Genomic DNA, 20,683 nt, shown 5'->3' with positions numbered 1-20,683 from the left:
GGAGCTATGATAGTTTCAGAGAGGGGTGGCGCTAATAGGTTCAGAGAGGGGAGGAGCTAAGTGATCGGTTCTGAGTGGGGCGGCACTAATAGGTTCAGAGAGGGGAGGAGCTGAGTGATCGGTTCAGAGTGGGGCGGCGCTATATGAAACATTGAACCTGTAAACCTGTGATACAAACTTTTCACGTATTTATGTTTTTTAGAATCTGTATTATTACATTTTTTATAATTACTGTCTACAGACACAATTTTCTTTGGATTCATTGCCTTTTAAAGTCCTCGCTTTTGCTGTTTCTACGCTATATGAAAGATTCAGAGGGGGGATGGAGAGGAGCGAAAGATTCAGAATAGGGCGGAGCAATGATAGGTTCAGAGAGGAGCTGAGTGATAGGTTCAGAGAGGGGCAGACCTGAATGATGGTCTCAGAGAGGGGCAGAGCTAAGTGATGGGCTCAGAGAGGGGCGGAGCTGAGCGATGGGCTCAGACAGGGGCGGAGCTGAGCGATGGGCTCAGACAGGAGCGGAGCTGAGCGATGGGCTCAGACAGGAGTGGAGCTGAGCGATGGGCTCAGACAGGGGCGGAGCTGAGCGATGGGCTCAGACAGGGGCAGACCTGAATGATGGGCTCAGAGAGGGGCAGAGCTAAGTGATGGGCTCAGAGAGGGGCGGAGCTGAGCGATGGGCTCAGAGAGGGGCGGAGCTGAGCGATGGGCTCAGACAGGGGCGGAGCTGAGCGATGGGCTCAGACAGGGGCGGAGCTGAGCGATGGGCTCAGACAGGGGCGGAGCTGAGCGATGGGCTCAGAGAGGAGAAGAGCTAAGTGATGGGCTCAGAGAGGGGCGAAGCTGAGCGATGGGCTCAGAGAGGGGCGGAGCTGAGCGATAGGCTCAGAGAGGAGAAGAGCTGAGTGATAGGCTCAGAGAGGGGCGGAGCTGAGCGATGGGCTCAGAGAGGGGAAGAGCTGAGCGATGGGCTCAGAGAGGGGAAGAGCTGAGCGATGGGCTCAGAGAGGGGAAGAGCTGAGCGATGGGCTCAGAGAGGGGAAGAGCTGAGTGATAGGCTCAGAGAGGGGCGGAGCTGAGCGATGGGCTCAGAGAGGGGCGGAGCTGAGCGATGGGATCAGAGAGGGGAAAAGCTGAGTGATGGGCTCAGAGAGGGGGCGGAGCTGAGTGACAGCTCCACCCCTCTCTAAACCTGTCACTCAGCTCCGCCCCTCTCTGAGCCTATTACTCAGCTCCACCCCTCTCTAAACCTGAGTGACAGGCTCACAGAGGGGCGGGGCTGAGTGACAGGCTCAGAGAGGGGCGGAGCTGAGTGACATGCTCAGAGAGGGGCGGGGCTGAGTGACAGGCTCAGATAGGGGCGGAGCTGAGTGACAGGCTCAGAGAGGGGCGGGTCTGAGTGACAGGTTCAGAGAGGGGTGGATCTATATGATAAGTTCAGAGAGGGGCAGAGCTGTGGGAGATTATGGATCAATTAACATAGAATAGTAATGATTTCTCTTCATGTGATCAGATTACAGAAGAAGAACTCCGCAGAGGATCCCTGAGCGCCAGCATTGCGTTAACGATTCATCCGCGTCAATGACTCCACCTCCTTCATCAGACGGAGACACTGTTCTTCCTGCCACGGGAGCGCCACACACTGCACCGCCATCGGGAGCCCCACACCGTCCGCCACCGCCTGCAGGAGCCAATCACAGCGCATATTAGAAAAGGGAGCACAGATTTCAGGGGGAGGCACAGGGGATGGGGGGGATTTTTGGTCGGAATGTTCTGGGCTGTAGCTTGAGGCGGCACTCCGGATATCGGGAATACCGGCTCCTGACAATCAGAACCATCCCCCGCACCTCCACCCTCAATCACAAAACTTTTCAGGTGAAAAAAAGATAAAACTTTTGTAAAACATAAAGAATTGGCGTCACACCTGGAAGAATAGCTCCGCCCACATACACAATATGTGGAGGCCAGTGAATGAGACGGATTAAAACTCTGCTCTTTTGATGTCATGAGACATGAAACATCAAGCGCCCAGAGGCGATTCAGTTCACATGTGCCGCGCTATATAAGTTTTTCATTCATTCATTCATTCATTCATTCAATGAAGATTTATAGTTCTGCCCAGCCAGTCCTACGATGTGCACAGCTCTGCCAGGCAGTGCAGCTCACTCTGCTCCTAGGTGGGTCGGCTCACTGAGGAGGTGATGCCGTTTCTCTGTCCAATGAGGAGGCTGGAGGTGGGGAGGTGACACAGGAAGGAGAATTCCTCATTCAAGAAGCTCGCTGTGTCACCTCCCCAGCTGTACATCGCAGGACTGCCCGTACCGCACGATGAACATTCACCTTCTTCAGCAGTCTGTCCCAGAAGTCCTTGTGGTGACCCTGGTAGCTCCTCAGCGCCTCCTCGTCTTCTCTGGTCACCGTGGTAACTGGAAGGACGCCAACCGGAAAGTCCAGCAGATTAAAGAAGACCGTGTATGAGATGGCGCCTAGAAAAGAGGAAAAGTCGTGTGATCAGGAATGTGATGTCATCAGTCAGCCGCAGACAGCAGATCATAAAGACAATAGATGGGAGTCATCTGTGCATGGGCGGGACCTTCCTCACCCCATGGCCGGAGTCTGTATGTGGGTGGAACCTTACTTACCCCATGACTGGGCTTTCTGCATGGGCAGGACATTACTAACCCCATAGCCAGGCTCTGAGCATGGGAGGGACCTTCCTCACCCCATGACTGGGTTCTGTGTGTGGGCGGGACCTTCCTCACCCCATGACTGGGTTCTGTGTGTGGGCGGGACCTTCCTCACCCCATGACTGGGCTCTGTGTGTGGGCGGGACTTTCCTCCCCCATGACTGGGCTCTGTGTGGGCGGGACCTTCCTCGTTCCATGACTGGGCTCTGTGTGTGGGCGGGACCTTCCTCCCCCATGACTAGGCTCTGTGTGTGGGCGGGACCCTTCTCGCTCCATGACTGGGCTCTTTGTGTGGGCAGGACCTTCGTCACCCCATGACTGGGCTCTATGTGTGGGCGGGACCTTCCTCCCCCATGACTGGGCTCTGTGTGTGCGCGGAACTTTCCTCCCCCATGACTGGGCTCTGTGTGTGGGCGGGACCCTCCTCCCCCATGACTGGGCTCTTTGTGTGGGCAGGACCTTCCTCACCCCATGACTGGGCTCTGTGTGTGGGTGGGACCTTCCTCCCCCATGACTGGGCTCTGTGTGTGGGCGGGAGCTTCCTCATCCCATGACTGGGCTCTGTGTGGGCGGGACCTTCCTCGCTCCATGACTGGGCTCTGTGTGGGGGCGGGACCTTCCTCGCCCCATCACTGGGCTCTCTGAATGGGTGGGACCCTTGCTCACCATATGGCCAGGGACTGTGCATGGGTGAAACCTTCCTCACCCCATGACTGGACTCTTTGCATGGGAAGGACCTTGCTCACCACATGATCGAGGTACATGGGTGGGACCTTCTCCACCCCAAGACTGGGGAAGTCTGTGCATGAGCAGGACCCTTCCTCACCCCATGTCCAAGGAAAGATTAGGGCAATTTGTGCGTGGATGGGACCTTCTTCACCCCATGGCTGCAGTCTGTGCATGCGCAGGACCTTCCTCACCCCATGGCTAAGGTAGAGGGGATCTGTGCATGCGCAGGACCTTCCTCACCCCATGACTAAGGTAGGGGGGGAATCTGTGTGTGGGTGGAACCTTCCTCACCCCATGACTAAGGTAGGGGTGGAATCTGTGTGTGGGTGGAACCTTCCTCACCCCATGACCAGGGGGAGTTTATGTGTGGACAGGACCTTCCTCACCTCATGGCGGGGGTCTGTGCCTGGGTGGGACCTTCCTCATCTCCCATTTTCATAGAAAACCCCAGACACAGACAAACTGTATACCGTTCTACTTCTCCACTCCTCTGTGGTGTCCTGTCCTGCAGTGCTTTGGCCCCTCCTCTATGGTATCTCAGCCCCTCCTCTGCAGTCTACTGACCCCTCCTCTGTGGTGTCCTGTCCTGCAGTGATCTGGCCCCTCCCCTGCGGTACCTCAGCCCCTCCTCTGAAGTCTACTGACCCCTCCTCTGTGGTGTCCTGTCCTGCAGTGCTCTGGCCCCTCCTCTGCAGTCTACTGACCCCTCCTCTGTGGTGTCCTGTCCTGCAGTGATCTGGCCCCTCCCCTGCGGTACCTCAGCCCCTCCTCTGAAGTCTACTGACCCCTCCTCTGTGGTGTCCTGTCCTGCAGTGCTCTGGCCCCTCCTTCGTGGTACCTCAGCCTCTCCTCTGCGGTACCTTAGTCCTTTCTCTGCAGTCTACTGACCCCTACTCTGTGGTGTCCTGTCCTGCAGTGATCTGGCCCCTCCTCTGCGGTACCTCAGCCCCTCCTCTGAAGTCTACTCACCCCTCCTCTGTGGTGTCCTGTCCTGCAGTGCTCTGGCCCCTCCTCTGCGGTACCTCAATCCTTCCTCTGCGGTCTCCCAGCCCCTCCTCTGCAGTCCATGGACCCCTCCTCTGTGGTGCCCTAGTTCTGAAGTACCCCCCCTTTGTTGTCCCTCAGCGGGTCGCCTGGCTCCTTCTGTGCGGCCCCTCCTGGCTGTAGCCCCTGTTTGGCGTTATGTGCAGACCTGTTCTGGTAAGTGGGTCTGCCGGAGGGTGAACACGGCGCTCCACAATGATCAGACGGACCCAGACTATACTGGGCCAACTTCTATTCACAAGTGTCTCTGGGCCGGATTCAGATACCTGAGCGTATTTGTCTGACCGGCGTAACGTATCTCCGATACGTTACGCCGCTCTAACTTTGGGCACAAGTTCTTTATTCAGAAAGAACTTGCGCCCTTAGTTACGGCGGCGTAACGTATGTGTTACGGCGTAAGGCCGCGTAATTCAAATGGGGATGTAGGGGGCATGCGCCGTTCGTGAAAACATCCCAGTGCGCATGCTCAAAAATCCGCCGCAAAAAAATGTCATTGCTTTCGACGTGAACGTAAATTACGTCCAGCCGTATTCGCGAACGACTTACGCAAATGACGTAAAAATTTCAAAACTCGGCGCGGGAACGACGGCCATACTTAACATAGGATACGCCGCACATACCCCTCATATAGCAGGGGTAACTTTACGCCGGAAAAAGCCGAACGCAAACGACGTAAAAAAAAAAAGCGCCTGGCGGTCGTTCGTTTCTGAATCGACGTAAATAGTAATTTGCATATTCCTTGCGTAAACAAACGGAAGCGCCACCTAGCGGCCAGCGTGAAAATGCAGCCTAAGATACGACGGTGTAAGACAATTACACCTGTCGGATCTTAGGGAAATCTATGCTTAACTGATTCTATGAATCAGGCGCATAGATACGACCGACGGAACTCAGAGATACAGTGGGCCCGATTCAGAAAGAGATACGACGGCGTATCTCCTGATACGCCGTCGTATCTCTTTCTGAATCGCGCCCACTGTCTCTTTAAATATGATGGTGTGCGGCACAGCACACTATACAGCTGGCCTGGCCGGCGCCTGCACTGTACAAGGAAGGGCAGCTGAGGGCGGACAGAATTGCCACATACTTGACAGCTTTCCAGGAGATCCGATGGACAGAGCCGGGCCCAGAATAGGACAGAGGAGCGCGTCCAACTTCTCCTTCCTCCAGAGGGAGATCAATTCCCAGCGGTACACCTGCAACACACAGCAAAAAAGGGCCCGCCGTGATAATAATATCCCATAATATACTAGATATACCCTATATTATATCCCATAATACCCAACACACAGCAAGAGGGCCCACCCTGACACATCCCATAATAATATCCAATAATATACCAGAGATATCCCATAATATTCTAGAGATACCCTATACAGTAAAACCTTGGTTTGAGAGTAACTTGGTTTGAGAGCGTTTTGCAAGACAAGTTAATTTTTTTTAATACATTTTGACTTTATATACAAGTAGCGTCATGTCACAACTGAGTATAAAAAAGAAGAGAGGCTCCTCCTCTAAGTGTAGAAATATGGTTACATTTAATGAAGGGACAACATTTAGTAACTTATTGCTACACTTGGGCCCCATGCACACGAGACGCTGGTAAACGCAACGCGTTCAGAGGCAGTTGGACAGCTTTTTCAACTGCCCCTGAACACATTCAATGTTATCCTATGTGTCCATGCACACAGTCTCGTTTATTGCCGTTTTTAGGCAGTTGCGTTTAACCTCGTTTTTCCAGAAACAAAAAAAATTGGTTTCAGACGCAACCGTTTTCCATGTTTCAGACACAAAACGCCGCAAAACGCGGTACCGGCGTTTTGCTGCGATTTCGTTTATAGGCGTTTATAAAAGTGATCTATTTTTTTACATTAGAAATCTCAACAATGATTGGAAATGATGAAAAACCATTAAAAAAACATAAAAAAAACTATAATTGCGTGCATTGCATTGTGGACAATCCACAACTTGTGGCAGGTGACGTGGCAAGTGGACAATCCACAACTTGTGGCAGGTGATGTGTCCAGGTGACGTGGCAAGTAACGTGGCCAGGTGATGTGTCCAGGTGACGTGGCAAGTAACGTGGCCAGGTGATGTGGCATTTTGACAATCCACAACTTGTGGCAGGTGACGTGACCAGTGGACAATCCACAACTTGTGGCAGGTGGCGTGGCCAGTGGACAATTCACAACTTGTGGCAGGTGACGTGGCCAGGTGATGTGGCAGGTGGACAATTCACAACTTGTGGCAGGTGACATGGCAGGTGACGTGGCCAGTGGACAATCCACAACTTGTGGCAGGTGACGTGGCCAGTGGACAATCCACAACTTGTGGCAGGTGACGTGGCAAGTGGACAATCCGCAGCTTGTGGCAGGTGACGTGGCAAGTGGACAATCCGCAGCTTGTGGCAGGTGACATGGCCAGGTGATTTTGCAAGTGGATAATCCACAACTTGTGGCAGGTGACGTGGCAGGTAATGTAGCCAGTGGACAATCCACAACTTGTGGCAGGTGGCGTGGCCAGGGGACAATTCACAACTTGTGGCAGGTGATGTGGCAAGTGGACAATCCGTAGCTTGTGGCAAGTGACACGATAAATACACGTACACTGCTGCTCTCTCAGCTGCTACTCACCCGGGTCTCACAAAATGGCTGAAATGGTTAAATAATACTGTTTTTTAAGCTTAGGGAGGGTCTTATGATGTTTCTTAACTAAACGCTTATAATTGCAAAACGCGGTAAAACGCAGCGAAATTCGTGGCAAAACGGGCGTTTTTAAACGCCGGTTTTAGCCTTTAAAAACGTGTGTTTAGCAGAGTTTGCATCGGCGTCCCGTGTGCATGGGGCCTTAGAGGCGCCTCTCTTCTCTTTAATACTCCGGAGCTCCTGCTGGATTTTGCTTCTTGTGGAGGCTTCCATTTGTGGAGGACATTTTATGGTCACACAGCCAATCACATCGCTAGAATCTTTTTATATGGACTATAAACTGAAGGACTTATGAATAAATGATTGTGGAACGAATCATCTGAGTTTCCATTGTTTCTTATGGGAAAACGTTATGTTCGCAATCCAAGGTTTTACTGTATTATATCCCATAATACCCAACACTCAGCAAGAGGGCCCACTCTGTCACATCCATTAATAATATCCCAGAGATATCCCATAATATATCAGAGATATCCCATAATATACCAGTGATATCCCATAATACCCAACACACAGCAAGAGGGCCGGCTCTGACACATCCCATAATAATATCCCCCTCATTACACTGTATAGCGGAGCTCCTCACATTGACTGTAGAGGGGGAGGGACTAGGTGGCCATGTGACCTGCGTGACTCCTCCCCCTCATTACACTGTATAGCGGAGCTCCTCGCATTGACTGTAGAGGGGGAGGGTCTAGGTGGCCATGTGACCTGTTTGACTCCTCCCCCTCATTACACTGTATAGCGGAGCTCCTCGCGGTGACTGTAAGGGGGAGGGTCTAGGTGGCCATGTGACCTGTTTGACTCCTCCCCCTCATTACACTGTATAGCGGAGCTCCTCGCGGTGACTGTAAGGGGGAGGATCTAGGTGGCCATGTGACCTGTGTGACTCCTCCCCCTCGCAGTGACTGTAGGGGTATATACAGACACAGAGTTGCCCCATGCTGGGTGGGGGATGGTGGATGTAGTAGAATGGAGTCTGTGGGGGTGGGAGCGGCTCTTCTCTATGGAACATATGAAGACTTACCTCCACCGCATGGTGCTGCTTCCAGAGATCCTTCACAGAACTGCGGGGAACAGAAAAATGAACTGTCAGTGTTCCCCCAGGAACATCCCCCTCCCCCACATCACTGTATACAGTACTATATAGAAGATACAGGACCCCCCCCCCCTATACACCCCAAGTCTGGACTCAACGTAAAGTCTTCTTCTTGAAGGCCATTGAGAAACACAGGAAGTCTTTCACTTTCGGGTTATACTGCCCCCTACAGGAGCCAGACCAGGACAACCCCTTCTACTTCCAGCATGCCTCAGTACTGGGGCCAATAACACGGAGGAGGGTATTGGAGGGGCCAATAACACGGAGGAGGGTATTGGAGGGGCCAATAACACGGAGGAGGGTATTGGAGGGGCCAATAACACAGAGGAGGGTATTGGAGGGGCCAATAACACAGAGGAGGGTATTGGAGGGGCCAATAACACGGAGGAGGGTATTGGAGGGGCCAATAACACGGAGGAGTGTATTGGAGGGGCCAATAACACGGAGGAGGGTATTGGAGGGGCCAATAAAACAGAAGAGGGTATTGGAGGGGCCAATAACACGGAGGAGGGTATTGGAGGGGCCAATAACACGGAGGAGGGTATTGGAGGGGCCAATAACACGGAGGAGGGTATTGGAGGGGCCAATAACACGGAGGAGGGTATTGGAGGGGCCAATAAAACAGAAGAGGGTATTGGAGGGGCCAATAACACAGAGGAGGGTATTGGAGGGGCCCCTCAATGGGCTCCAAGAACACAAGTCCAGGAATCCCATTCTCTTTCTCCTCATTATCAGTGATCAGTACACCTCCCTGTACCCCCCATTATCAGTGATCAGTACACCTCCCTGTACCCCCCATTATCAGTGATCAGTACACCTCCCTGTACCCCCCATTATCAGTGATCAGTACACCCCCTGTGCCCCCCATTATAAGTGATCAGTACACCCCCCTGAACCCCCCATTATCAGTGATCAGTACACCCCCCATTATCAGTGATCAGTACACCCCCCTGAACCCCCCATTATCAGTGATCAGTACACCTCCCTGTACCCCCCATTGTCAGTGATCAGTACACCCCCTGTACCCCCCATTATCAGTGATCAGTACACCCCCTGTGCCCCCCATTATAAGTGATCAGTACACCCCTGTACCCCCCATTATCAGTGATCAGTACACCCCCTGTACCCCCCATTATCAGTGATCAGTACACCTCCCTGTACCCCCCATTATCAGTGATCAGTACACCCCCTGTACCCCCCATTATCAGTGATCAGTACACCTCCCTGTACCCCCCATTATCAGTGATCAGTACACCCCCTGTACCCCCCATTATCAGTGATTAGGATACACCCCCTGTACCCCCCATTATCAGTGATCAGTACACCTCCCTGTACCTCCCATTATCAGTGATCAGTACACCTCCCTGTACCCCCCATTATAAGTGATCAGTACACCTCCCTGTACCCCCATTATCAGTGATCAGTACACCCCCTGTACCCCCCATTATCAGTGATCAGTACACCTCCCTGTACCCCCATTATCAGTGATCAGTACACCTCCCTGTACCCCCCATTATCAGTGATCAGTACACCCCCTGTACCCCCCATTATCAGTGATCAGTACACCTCCCTGTACCCCCCATTATCAGTGATCAGTACACCCCATGTACCCCCCCCCCCCATTATCAGTGATCAGTACACCTCCCTGTACCCCCCATTATCAGTGATCAGTACACCCCCTGTACCCCCCATTATCAGTGATCAGTACACCTCCCTGTACCCCCCATTATCAGTGATCAGTACACCCCCTGTACCCCCCATTATCAGTGATCAGTACACCTCCCTGTACCCCCCATTATCAGCGATCAGTACACCTCCCTGTACCTCCCATTATCAGTGATCAGTACACCTCCCTGTACCCCCCATTATCAGTGATCAGTACACCTCCCTGTACCCCCCCATTATCGGTGATAAGTACACCCCCTGTGCCCCCTATTATCAGTGATCAGTACACCTCCCTGTACCCCCCATTATCAGTCATCAGTACACCCCCTGTACCCCCCATTATCAGTGATCAGTACACCTCCCTGTACCCCCCATTATCAGTGATCAGTACACCCCTGTACCCCCCCATTATCAGTGATCAGTACACCCCTGTACCCCTCATTATCAGTGATCAGTACACCTCCCTGTACCCCCCATTATCAGTGATCAGTACACCCCCTGTACCCCCCATTATCAGTGATCAGTACACCCCTGTACCCCTCATTATCAGTGATCAGTACACCCCCTGTAACCCCCATTATCAGTGATTAGTATACACCCCCTGTACCCCCCCATTATCAGTGTTCAGTACACCCCTGTACCCCCCATTATCAGTGATCAGTACACCCCCTATTATCAGTAATCAGTACACCCCCCTGTACCCCCCATTATCAGTGATTAGTATACACCCCCTGTACCCCCCATTATCAGTGATCAGTACACCTCCTGTACCCCCCATTATCGGTGATCAGTACACCTCCTGTACCCCCCATTATCAGTGATCAGTACACCTCCCTGTACCCCCCATTATCAGTGATCAGTACACCTCCCTGTACCCCCCATTATCAGTGATCAGTACACCCCCTGTACCCCCCATTATCAGTGATCAGTACACCTCCCTGTACCCCCCATTATCAGTGATCAGTACACCTCCCTGTACCCCCCATTATCAGTGATCAGTACACCTCCCTGTACCCCCCCATTATCGGTGATAAGTACACCCCCTGTGCCCCCCATTATCAGTGATCAGTACACCCCCTGTACCCCCCATTATCAGTGATTAGTATACACCCCCTGTACCCCCCATTATCAGCGATCAGTACACCCCCTGTACCCCCCATTATCAGTGATCAGTACACCCCCTGTACCCCCCATTATCAGTGATCAGTACACCCCCTGTACCCCCCATTATCAGTGATCAGTACACCCCCTGTACCCCCCATTATCAGTGATTAGTATACACCCCCTGTACCCCAATATTTCCCCTGTAGAGAACTGACCTGACACCTCGTATGGTCTGCAGACTTTTTGCCATTCGGGGAAACTAGACAGACGGAGATCAGAGAGACGATTGGTTGGCAATATTCCGAGAGACACCCAGACAATACAAAACACACCGTATACCGTAGTGCTGTACACCAACCCCTCATGGACTCACAAATGGTCTGACGAGAATAGAGAGTACGCTCTTCAGCCAAGACGGGATGGAATAGGTTGCAACCTGAGTCTTAAGATTGGGGTCAACCAGATTTCCTTTACTGAGAATGAGAAGAAGATGATGTCACTCAATGCGATGATGTCACTCCTCTGTCACACACACACTGATGTCACTCAATGCGATGATGTCACTCCTCTGTCACTCAATGCGATGATGTCACTCCTCTGTCACACAGACACTGATGATGTCACTCAATGCGATGAGGTCACTCCTCTGTCACACACACACCGATGATGTCACTCCTCTGTCACACACACCGATGATGTCACTCCTCTGTCACACACACCGATGATGTCACTCCTCTGTCACACACACTGATGATGTCACTCCTCTGTCTCACACACACCGATGACGTCACTCCTCTGTCACACACACTGATGACGTCACTCCTCTGTCACACACACTGATGACGTCACTCCTCTGTCACACACACCGATGACGTCACTCCTCTGTCACACACACTGATGACGTCACTCCTCTGTCACACACACTGATGACGTCACTCCTCTGTCACACACACCGATAACGTCACTCCTGTGTCACACACACTGATGACGTCACTCCTCTGTCACACACACACTGATGAGGTCACTCCTCTGTCACACACACCGATGACGTCACTCCTCTGTCACACACACTGATGACGTCACTCCTCTGTCACACACACCGATGACGTCACTCCTCTGTCACACACACCGATGATGTCACTCCTCTGTCACACACACTGATGTCACTCCTCTGTCACACACACACCGATGACGTCACTCCTCTGTCACGCACACTGATGATGTCACTCCTCTGTCACACACACACCGATGATGTCACTCCTCTGTCACACAGACACTGATGATGTCACTCAATGCGATGATGTCACTCCTCTGTCACACACACCAATGATGTCACTCCTCTGTCACACACACCGATGATGTCACTCCTCTGTCACACACACTGATGATGTCACTCCTCTGTCACACACACCGATGATGTCACTCCTCTGTCACACACACTGATAACGTCACTCCTCTGTCACACACACCGATGATGTCACTCCTCTGTCACACACACTGATGACGTCACTCCTCTGTCACACACACTGATGACGTCACTCCTCTGTCACACACACACTGATGATGTCACTCCTCTGTCACACACACCGATGATGTCACTCCTCTGTCACACACACACACACACTGATGATGTCACTCAATGCGATGATGTCACTCCTCTGTCACACACACCAATGATGTCACTCCTCTGTCACACACACTGATGTCACTCCTGTGTCACACACACTGATGACGTCACTCCTCTGTCACACACACTGATGATGTCACTCCTCTGTCACACACACCGATGATGTCACTCCTCTGTCACACACACTGATGACGTCACTCCTCTGTCACACACACTGATGATGTCACTCCTCTGTCACACACACTGATGACGTCACTCCTCTGTCACACACACCGATAACGTCACTCCTCTGTCACACACACCGATGACGTCACTCCTCTGTCACACACACCGATGATGTCACTCCTCTGTCACACACACTGATGAGGTCACTCCTCTGTCACACACACACTGATGATGTCACTCCTCTGTCACACACACTGATGACGTCACTCCTCTGTCACACACACTGATGACGTCACTCCTCTGTCACACACACCGATGATGTCACTCCTCTGTCACACACACTGATGAGGTCACTCCTCTGTCACACACACACTGATGATGTCACTCCTCTGTCACACACACACTGATGATGTCACTCCTCTGTCACACACACTGATGATGTCACTCCTCTGTCACACACTGATGATGTCACTCCTCTGTCACACACACTGATGAGGTCACTCCTCTGTCACACACACCGATGTCACTCCTCTGTCACACACACTGATGACGTCACTCCTCTGTCACACACACTGATGATGTCACTCCTCTGTCACACACACCGATGTCACTCCTCTGTCACACACACTGATGACGTCACTCCTCTGTCACACACACTGATGATGTCACTCCTCTGTCACACACACACCGATGACGTCACTCCTCTGTCACACACACTGATGATGTCACTCCTCTGTCACACACACTGATGACGTCACTCCTCTGTCACGCACACTGATGACGTCACTCCTCTGTCACGCACACTGATGACGTCACTCCTCTGTCACACACACACCGATGACGTCACTCCTCTGTCACACACCGTGATAACGTCACTCCTCTGTCACACACACACTGATGAGGTCACTCCTCTGTCACACACACTGATGATGTCACTCCTCTGTCACACACACTGATGACGTCACTCCTCTGTCACACACACCGATGACATCACTCCTCTGTCACACACACCGATGACATCACTCCTCTGTCACACACACTGATGATGTCACTCCTCTGTCACGCACACTGATAACGTCACTCCTCTGTCACACACACACTGATGATGTCACACACACCGATAACGTCACTCCTCTGTCACACACACACCGATGATGTCACTCCTCTGTCACACACACACCGATAACGTCACTCCTCTGTCACACACACTGATGATGTCACTCCTCTGTCACACACACCGATGATGTCACTCCTCTGTCACACACACCGATGATGTCACTCCTCTGTCACACACACTGATGACGTCACTCCTCTGTCACACACACCGATGATGTCACTCCTCTATCACACACACTGATGACGTCACTCCTCTGTCACACACACTGATGACGTCACTCCTCTGTCACACACACACACTGATGACGTCACTCCTCTGTCACACACACCGATGATGTCACGCCTGTGTCACACACACTGATGTCACTCCTCTGTCACACACACCGATGACGTCACTCCTCTGTCACACACACTGATGACGTCACTCCTCTGTCACACACACTGATGACGTCACTCCTCTGTCACACACACACACTGATGACGTCACTCCTCTGTCACACACACCGATGATGTCACGCCTGTGTCACACACACTGATGTCACTCCTCTATCACACACACACCGATGACGTCACTCCTCTGTCACACACACCGATGATGTCACTCCTCTGTCACACACACACCGATGACGTCACTCCTCTGTCACACACACTGATGGCGTCACTCCTCTATCACACACACACCGATGACGTCACTCCTCTGTCACACACACCGATGATGTCACTCCTCTGTCACACACACCAATGACGTCACTCCTCTGTCACACACACTGATGACGTCACTCCTCTGTCACACACACCGATGATGTCACTCCTCTATCACACACACTGATGACGTCACTCCTCTATCACACACACTGATGACGTCACTCCTCTGTCACACACACCGATGATGTCACTCCTCTGTCACACACACTGATGATGTCACTCCTCTGTCACACACACTGATGACGTCACTCCTCTGTCACACACACCGATGATGTCACTCCTCTATCACACACACTGATGACGTCACTCCTCTATCACACACACACCGATGATGTCACTCCTCTGTCACACACACACCGATGATGTCACTCCTGTGTCACACACACACCGATGATGTCACTCCTCTGTCACACACACACCGATGATGTCACTCCTCTGTCACACACACACCGATGATGTCACTCCTGTGTCACACACACTGATGACGTCACTCCTCTGTCACACACACTGATGACATCACTCGTCTGTCACACACACCGATGATGTCACTCCTGTGTCACACATACTGATGATGTCACTCCTCTGTCACACACACTGATGACGTCACTCCTCTGTCACACACACTGATGATGTCACTCCTCTGTCACACACACACACTGATGATGTCACTCCTCTGTCACACACACTGATGATGTCACTCCTCTGTCACACACACACACTGATGATGTCACTCCTCTATCACACACACAGATGATGTCACTCCTCTGTCACACACACCGATGACGTCACTCCTCTGTCACACACACACTGATGACGTCACTCCTCTGTCACACACACCGATGACGTCACTCCTCTGTCACACACACCGATGACGTCACTCCTCTGTCACACACACTGATGATGTCACTTACACTGATGATGTCACTCCTCTGTCACACACACTGATGTCATTCACACCGATGATGTCACTCCTCTGTCACACACACTGATGATGTCACTCCTCTGTCACACACACTGATGACGTCACTCCTCTGTCACACACACTGATGATGTCACTCCTCTGTCATACACACTGATGTCACTCACACTGATGATGTCACTCCTCTGTCACACACACTGATGATGTCACTCACACTGATGATGTCACTCCTCTGTCACACACACTGATGTCACTCACACTGATGATGTCACTCCTCTGTCACACACACTGATGTCACTCACACTGATGATGTCACTCCTCTGTCACACACACTGATGATGTCACTCCTCTGTCACACACACTGATGATGTCACTCCTCTGTCACACACACTGATGATGTCACTCCTCTGTCACACACACTGATGATGTCACTCACACTGATGATGTCACTCCTCTGTCTCACACACACTGATGATGTCACTCCTCTGTCACATACACTGATGATGTCACTGCAGTTGGGGAAGAATACATGTCCTATACATACAAGTTCTCCAGGAAGGTGGCTCCTCCGTCTGCCAGTAACCCCTTCATCACCAGATCATATAAGACTCTTTCCAGGGAGGGAGGGGTGAACGGTACCAGCTGAAAGAAAACATTGGCAATGTTAAGTCCACATGGATCCCAGTAACACTAGACTCCGCCCCCAAAAAAACGCTATGAGAACCTTGTATTAGCAAGTCACCAAAAAATACAATCTGAACAATTCGGTCGGCTCTCAGACATCCATACAATCGTACACACGAGTGTCACATACTCACCATCTATTTCTAAGAGTCCATTGAGGGACACAGGAATTCAGGTACAAAAATCGGGTTATACTGCCACCTACAGGAGGACTGGACAGGCCTCAGTTTTCTGGTAAAGAAGTACTAAGAACATTTCTTGGATGCCATTGAGGAATGTGTCCCTCAGCGGCTGCCAAGAAATAGAATTTACAGGAAGTACAATAATTCAATTTTCTTCTCCATTGAGGGGCCACAGGAACACAAACTCAGGACAACTGAGCGGAGGGCAACACAGAAGAAAAAAAAACACTCTAAAATGGGCCTCACCAAGTGGACTGGGGACCAGGAAACACCTGAAGAACTAAAGTCTGAATCTGGATGGATAAGATGGGGCCAGACCAGACAGAGGAACCACCCAACCTGACTGAAGGAAGACCATGGAGGATCAACCTGATGGACCAGCCCAGACAGAGGAACCACCCAACCCGACCAAAAGAAGAGCATGGAGGACCAACCTGATGGACCAGACAGAGGAACCACCCAACCTGACCAAATGAAGAGCATGGAGGATCAACCTGATGGACCAGACCAGATCAGACAGAGGAACCACACAACCTGACCAAAGAAAGAGCATGGAGGATCAACCTGATGGACCAGACCAGACAGAGGAACCACCCAACCTGACCAAAGGAAGAGAGACCATGGAGGATCAACCTGATGGACCAGACCAGACAGAGGAACCACCCAACCCGACCAAAAGAAGAGCATGGAGGACCAACCTGATGGACCAGACCAGATCAGACAGAGGAACCACACAACCTGACCAAAGGAAGAGCATGGAGGATCAACCTGATGGACCAGCCCAGACAGAGGAACCACCCAACCTGACCAAAGAAAGAGCATGGAGGACCAACCTGATGGACCAGACAGAGGAACCACCCAACCCGACCAAAGGAAGAGCATGGAGGACCAACCTGATGGACCAGACCAGATCAGACAGAGGAACCACCCAACCTGACTGAAGGAAGACCATGGAGGATCAACCTGATGGACCAGCCCAGACAGAGGAACCACCCAACCTGACCAAAGGAAGAGCATGGAGGACCAACCTGATGAACCAGACAGAGGAACCACCCAACCTGACCAAAAGAAGAGCATGGAGGATCAACCTGATGGACCAGACCAGACAGAGGGACCACCCAACCCGACCAACGGAAGAGCATAGAGGATCAACCTGATGGACCAGACCAGACAGAGGAACCACCCAACCTGACCAAAGGAAGACCATGGGGGACCAACCTGATGGACCAGCCCAGACAGAGGAACCACCCAACCCGACCAAAGGAAGAGCATGGAGGATCAACCTGATGGACCAGCCCAGACAGAGGAACCACCCAACCTGACCAAAGGAAGAGCATGGAGGATCAACCTGATGGACCAGACCAGACCAGACCAGACAGAGGAACCACCCAACCTGACCAAAGGAAGAGCATGGAGGATCAACCTGATGGACCAGCCCAGACAGAGGAACCACCCAACCTGACCAAAGGAAGAGCATGGAGGATCAACCTGATGGACCGGACCAGACCAGACCAGACCAGACAGAGGAACCACCCAACCTGACCAAAGGAAGAGCATGGAGGACCAACCTGATGGACCAGCCCAGACAGAGGAACCACCCAACCTGACCAAAGGAAGAGCATGGAGGATCAACCTGATGGACCAGACCAGACCAGACAGAGGAACCACCCAACCTGACCAAAGGAAGACCATAGAGGACCAACCTGATGGACCAGCCCAGGGTGAAGAAGGCCAGCACCAGAGGGGAATAGTGAACCTGAACAATACATTTCTGGCTGCAGGGTAAAGGTAAAGGCAACAGGGTCACAGGAGGGACAGGTTCGGGTACAGGGCACAGGGTTCAGGTATCAGGTACAGAGACAAGGTCAGGATCCGAGATAACAGGTTCAGGTCAGGGCAAAGGGTCCCTCTCCCCCATAGCACACCCCGCACCCCCTCCAGACACGGAGCACAGTACAGGACATCATACTTCTCCCATAGGGAGTCATGGTGGTCCAACAATGGAAACTAAGGAGAGCAGAGGACGGACATGACAACCATCTTATCTCTCCCATAGGGAGTCCTGAAGGTCCAACAATATGAAATTCCCCACAATAACTTTAGACTCATAACTCTCCACACAGAACACCGGGGTCCTTAATGGGGAGAACATCCCCCCCTCCTCACCCCAGCCACAGATGATGTCATAGGGGTGGTGAGACAGGGATTACACTCTCAGCAAGGGGCTTACAAACAGAGGTCACCATTCCAACCCGGCCCCACGCTCCAGGGGGGCCTTGTAGCCCCCCCGTACACTTGGATAGAAGGGCGGTGGGGGCAGCGGCATGTAGAGGAACCAGTCCCTCCGTGTAGGTGCCGAATGCCCGCTTCTCCTCCTCTACCTCCTGCCGACATTTAGCGGCTGCCGGAAAGGAAATGGAGGGCATTGGTTCCTCTACATGCCGCTCCCCCTGCCTCCCTATCCCTGTCCTGCTTCCCCGGTCCCCTATGTTCTTTCCTGGACCCCCCCCCGCCCCCTCCTCCATAGGGCTTCCTGGTTTTTCCACTCCTGCGGGGGATCTGTCAGGATGGAGAGCGATGAAGGAGCCAGCATATGTGCCATTCACTGGCCCCTTCCTTGTCTTAATGATTTGAATCAGTAAACGGTATCGATCATGCACTCTGTTTTTATTCATTCATAGCTGAGGCATAGTAAACTGTGTTTCCTATGCTTCAGTTTATGAATGAACGGGAAGCCTCTGTACAAGAAGTATTCCTGTTCATTCATTCTGTGCAGCTGAGACGAATCTGTCCTCAATCCCTTTCTCTGTCTTAAAAGTGAGACATCAGGGCCAGTGGCGGCCCATCCATTAGGGGCGCACGAGCGCTGCCCCCCCCCCCCCTAATCCATGCGTCCGGCCAACTGATCTACATACAGGGCGCCGGACTATGGATTCCAATGGGCAGGGGTGTGTTTTTTTTTAAGCACATGACTAGAGCCAGAGGCTTTAATAGGCTTTAAAAAAGGGTGGGCTTGGGGCGCAGAGCATTGCGCTCCGATCCCACACAATTGTGTGACTGTAGCAAATTAATATTTCGCTACTTTCACACTAAATCTCCTCCCTGCCAATCAGGAGACCCGTTTCCCGATTGCCCAAAATGTCAGGCAATCCTATTGGATGCCTAGCAGCTAAGATCAATCACCCGACGTGATTGACGTTTTTTACCAACGGCGCATGCACCGTCCGTGTACATATCCCAGTGTGCATTGCTCCAAAGTACGCCGCAAGGACGTATTGGTTTCAACGTGAACGTAAATTACGTCCAGCCCCATTCACGGACGACTTACGCAAACGACGTAAAATTTTCAAATTTCGGCGCGGGAACGACGGCCATACTTAACATTGGCTACGCCACCTAGGGGGCAGCTTTATCTTGACGCCGGCGTACCTCTTATGGAAACGGCGTATCTTTACCGTACGTTCGTGAATCAGCGTATCTAGTCATTTGCATATTCTACGCCGAACTCAACGGCAGCGCCACCTAGCGGCCAGCGTAAAAATTTCACCCTAAGATACGACGGCGTAGTAGACTTACGCCGCTCGTATCTTAGCCTAATTTAAGCGTATCTGGTTTCCAGAATACGCTTAAATTTACGCCGGCGTAGATTCAGAGTTACGACGGCGTATCTACTGATACGCCGGCGTAACCCTACCTGAATCCAGCTAAAAGTGTCATTTCTTCAGTGTTGTCACATGAAAAGATTTACACAAATGTGACTGAGGGGGGTGTACTTACTTTTGTGAGATACCGTATCTGGCCAAAATGCGAAATCTCCGTAGGTGTCCCGGTCCCGCCGACGATAGCAAATCACGGCCGCTGGGAGGCGCTCACACAATTGTGTGACTGTAGCAAATCAATATTCGCTATTTTCACACTAAATCTTCTCCCCGCCAATCAGGAGACCCGTTTCCCGATTGCCCAAAATGTCAGGCAATCCTATTGGATGCCTAGCATCTAAGAGGAGGAGAGAGAGGAGACGTACAGCGGAAAGGCGCCGTGCTGGAGGAGAGGCCCCCGGAGCCGCAGCCCGCCACCTACATGTCGTAAGTGCCGACAATAAAAAGATATATAAAAATTGGAAAAAAAAAAAAAAATTTAAATAAAAATGTAAAAGTAATAAAAGAACAAAAATGGTAAAAGAATAATAAATAAAGAAAACTACAAAAATAACTACTAACACCAGTGCCGGAACTACCAGGGTCGCAAAGGT

At 51.8% G+C, this 20,683-nt stretch overlaps 1 protein-coding gene across 1 annotated transcript in view; it reads right to left on the bottom strand.

Moving 5' to 3' along the window:
- Positions 1–1,256: 1,256 nt before the first annotated feature.
- The window catches only part of LOC120922025 (vitamin D3 hydroxylase-associated protein-like), a 33,526-nt gene continuing 14,099 nt past the window's right edge, over positions 1,257–20,683 (bottom strand). Inside the window, exons 9-15 of the mRNA XM_040334561.1 lie at positions 16,110–16,207; positions 11,407–11,506; positions 11,249–11,292; positions 8,193–8,232; positions 5,548–5,656; positions 2,341–2,486; positions 1,257–1,681 (exon numbers count right to left, since the gene is read on the bottom strand). Coding sequence (XP_040190495.1) covers positions 1,562–1,681; positions 2,341–2,486; positions 5,548–5,656; positions 8,193–8,232; positions 11,249–11,292; positions 11,407–11,506; positions 16,110–16,207 — 657 coding nt within the window. The 3' untranslated portion in view covers positions 1,257–1,561. The remainder of the gene's footprint in view (positions 1,682–2,340; positions 2,487–5,547; positions 5,657–8,192; positions 8,233–11,248; positions 11,293–11,406; positions 11,507–16,109; positions 16,208–20,683) is intronic.

Source organism: Rana temporaria, unplaced genomic scaffold (genome assembly GCF_905171775.1).
Source record: "Rana temporaria unplaced genomic scaffold, aRanTem1.1, whole genome shotgun sequence".
Lineage (NCBI taxonomy): Eukaryota > Metazoa > Chordata > Amphibia > Anura > Ranidae > Rana > Rana temporaria.
The sequence above is the reverse complement of the archived record's forward strand: the minus strand, read 5'-3'. Positions and strand labels throughout refer to the sequence as shown.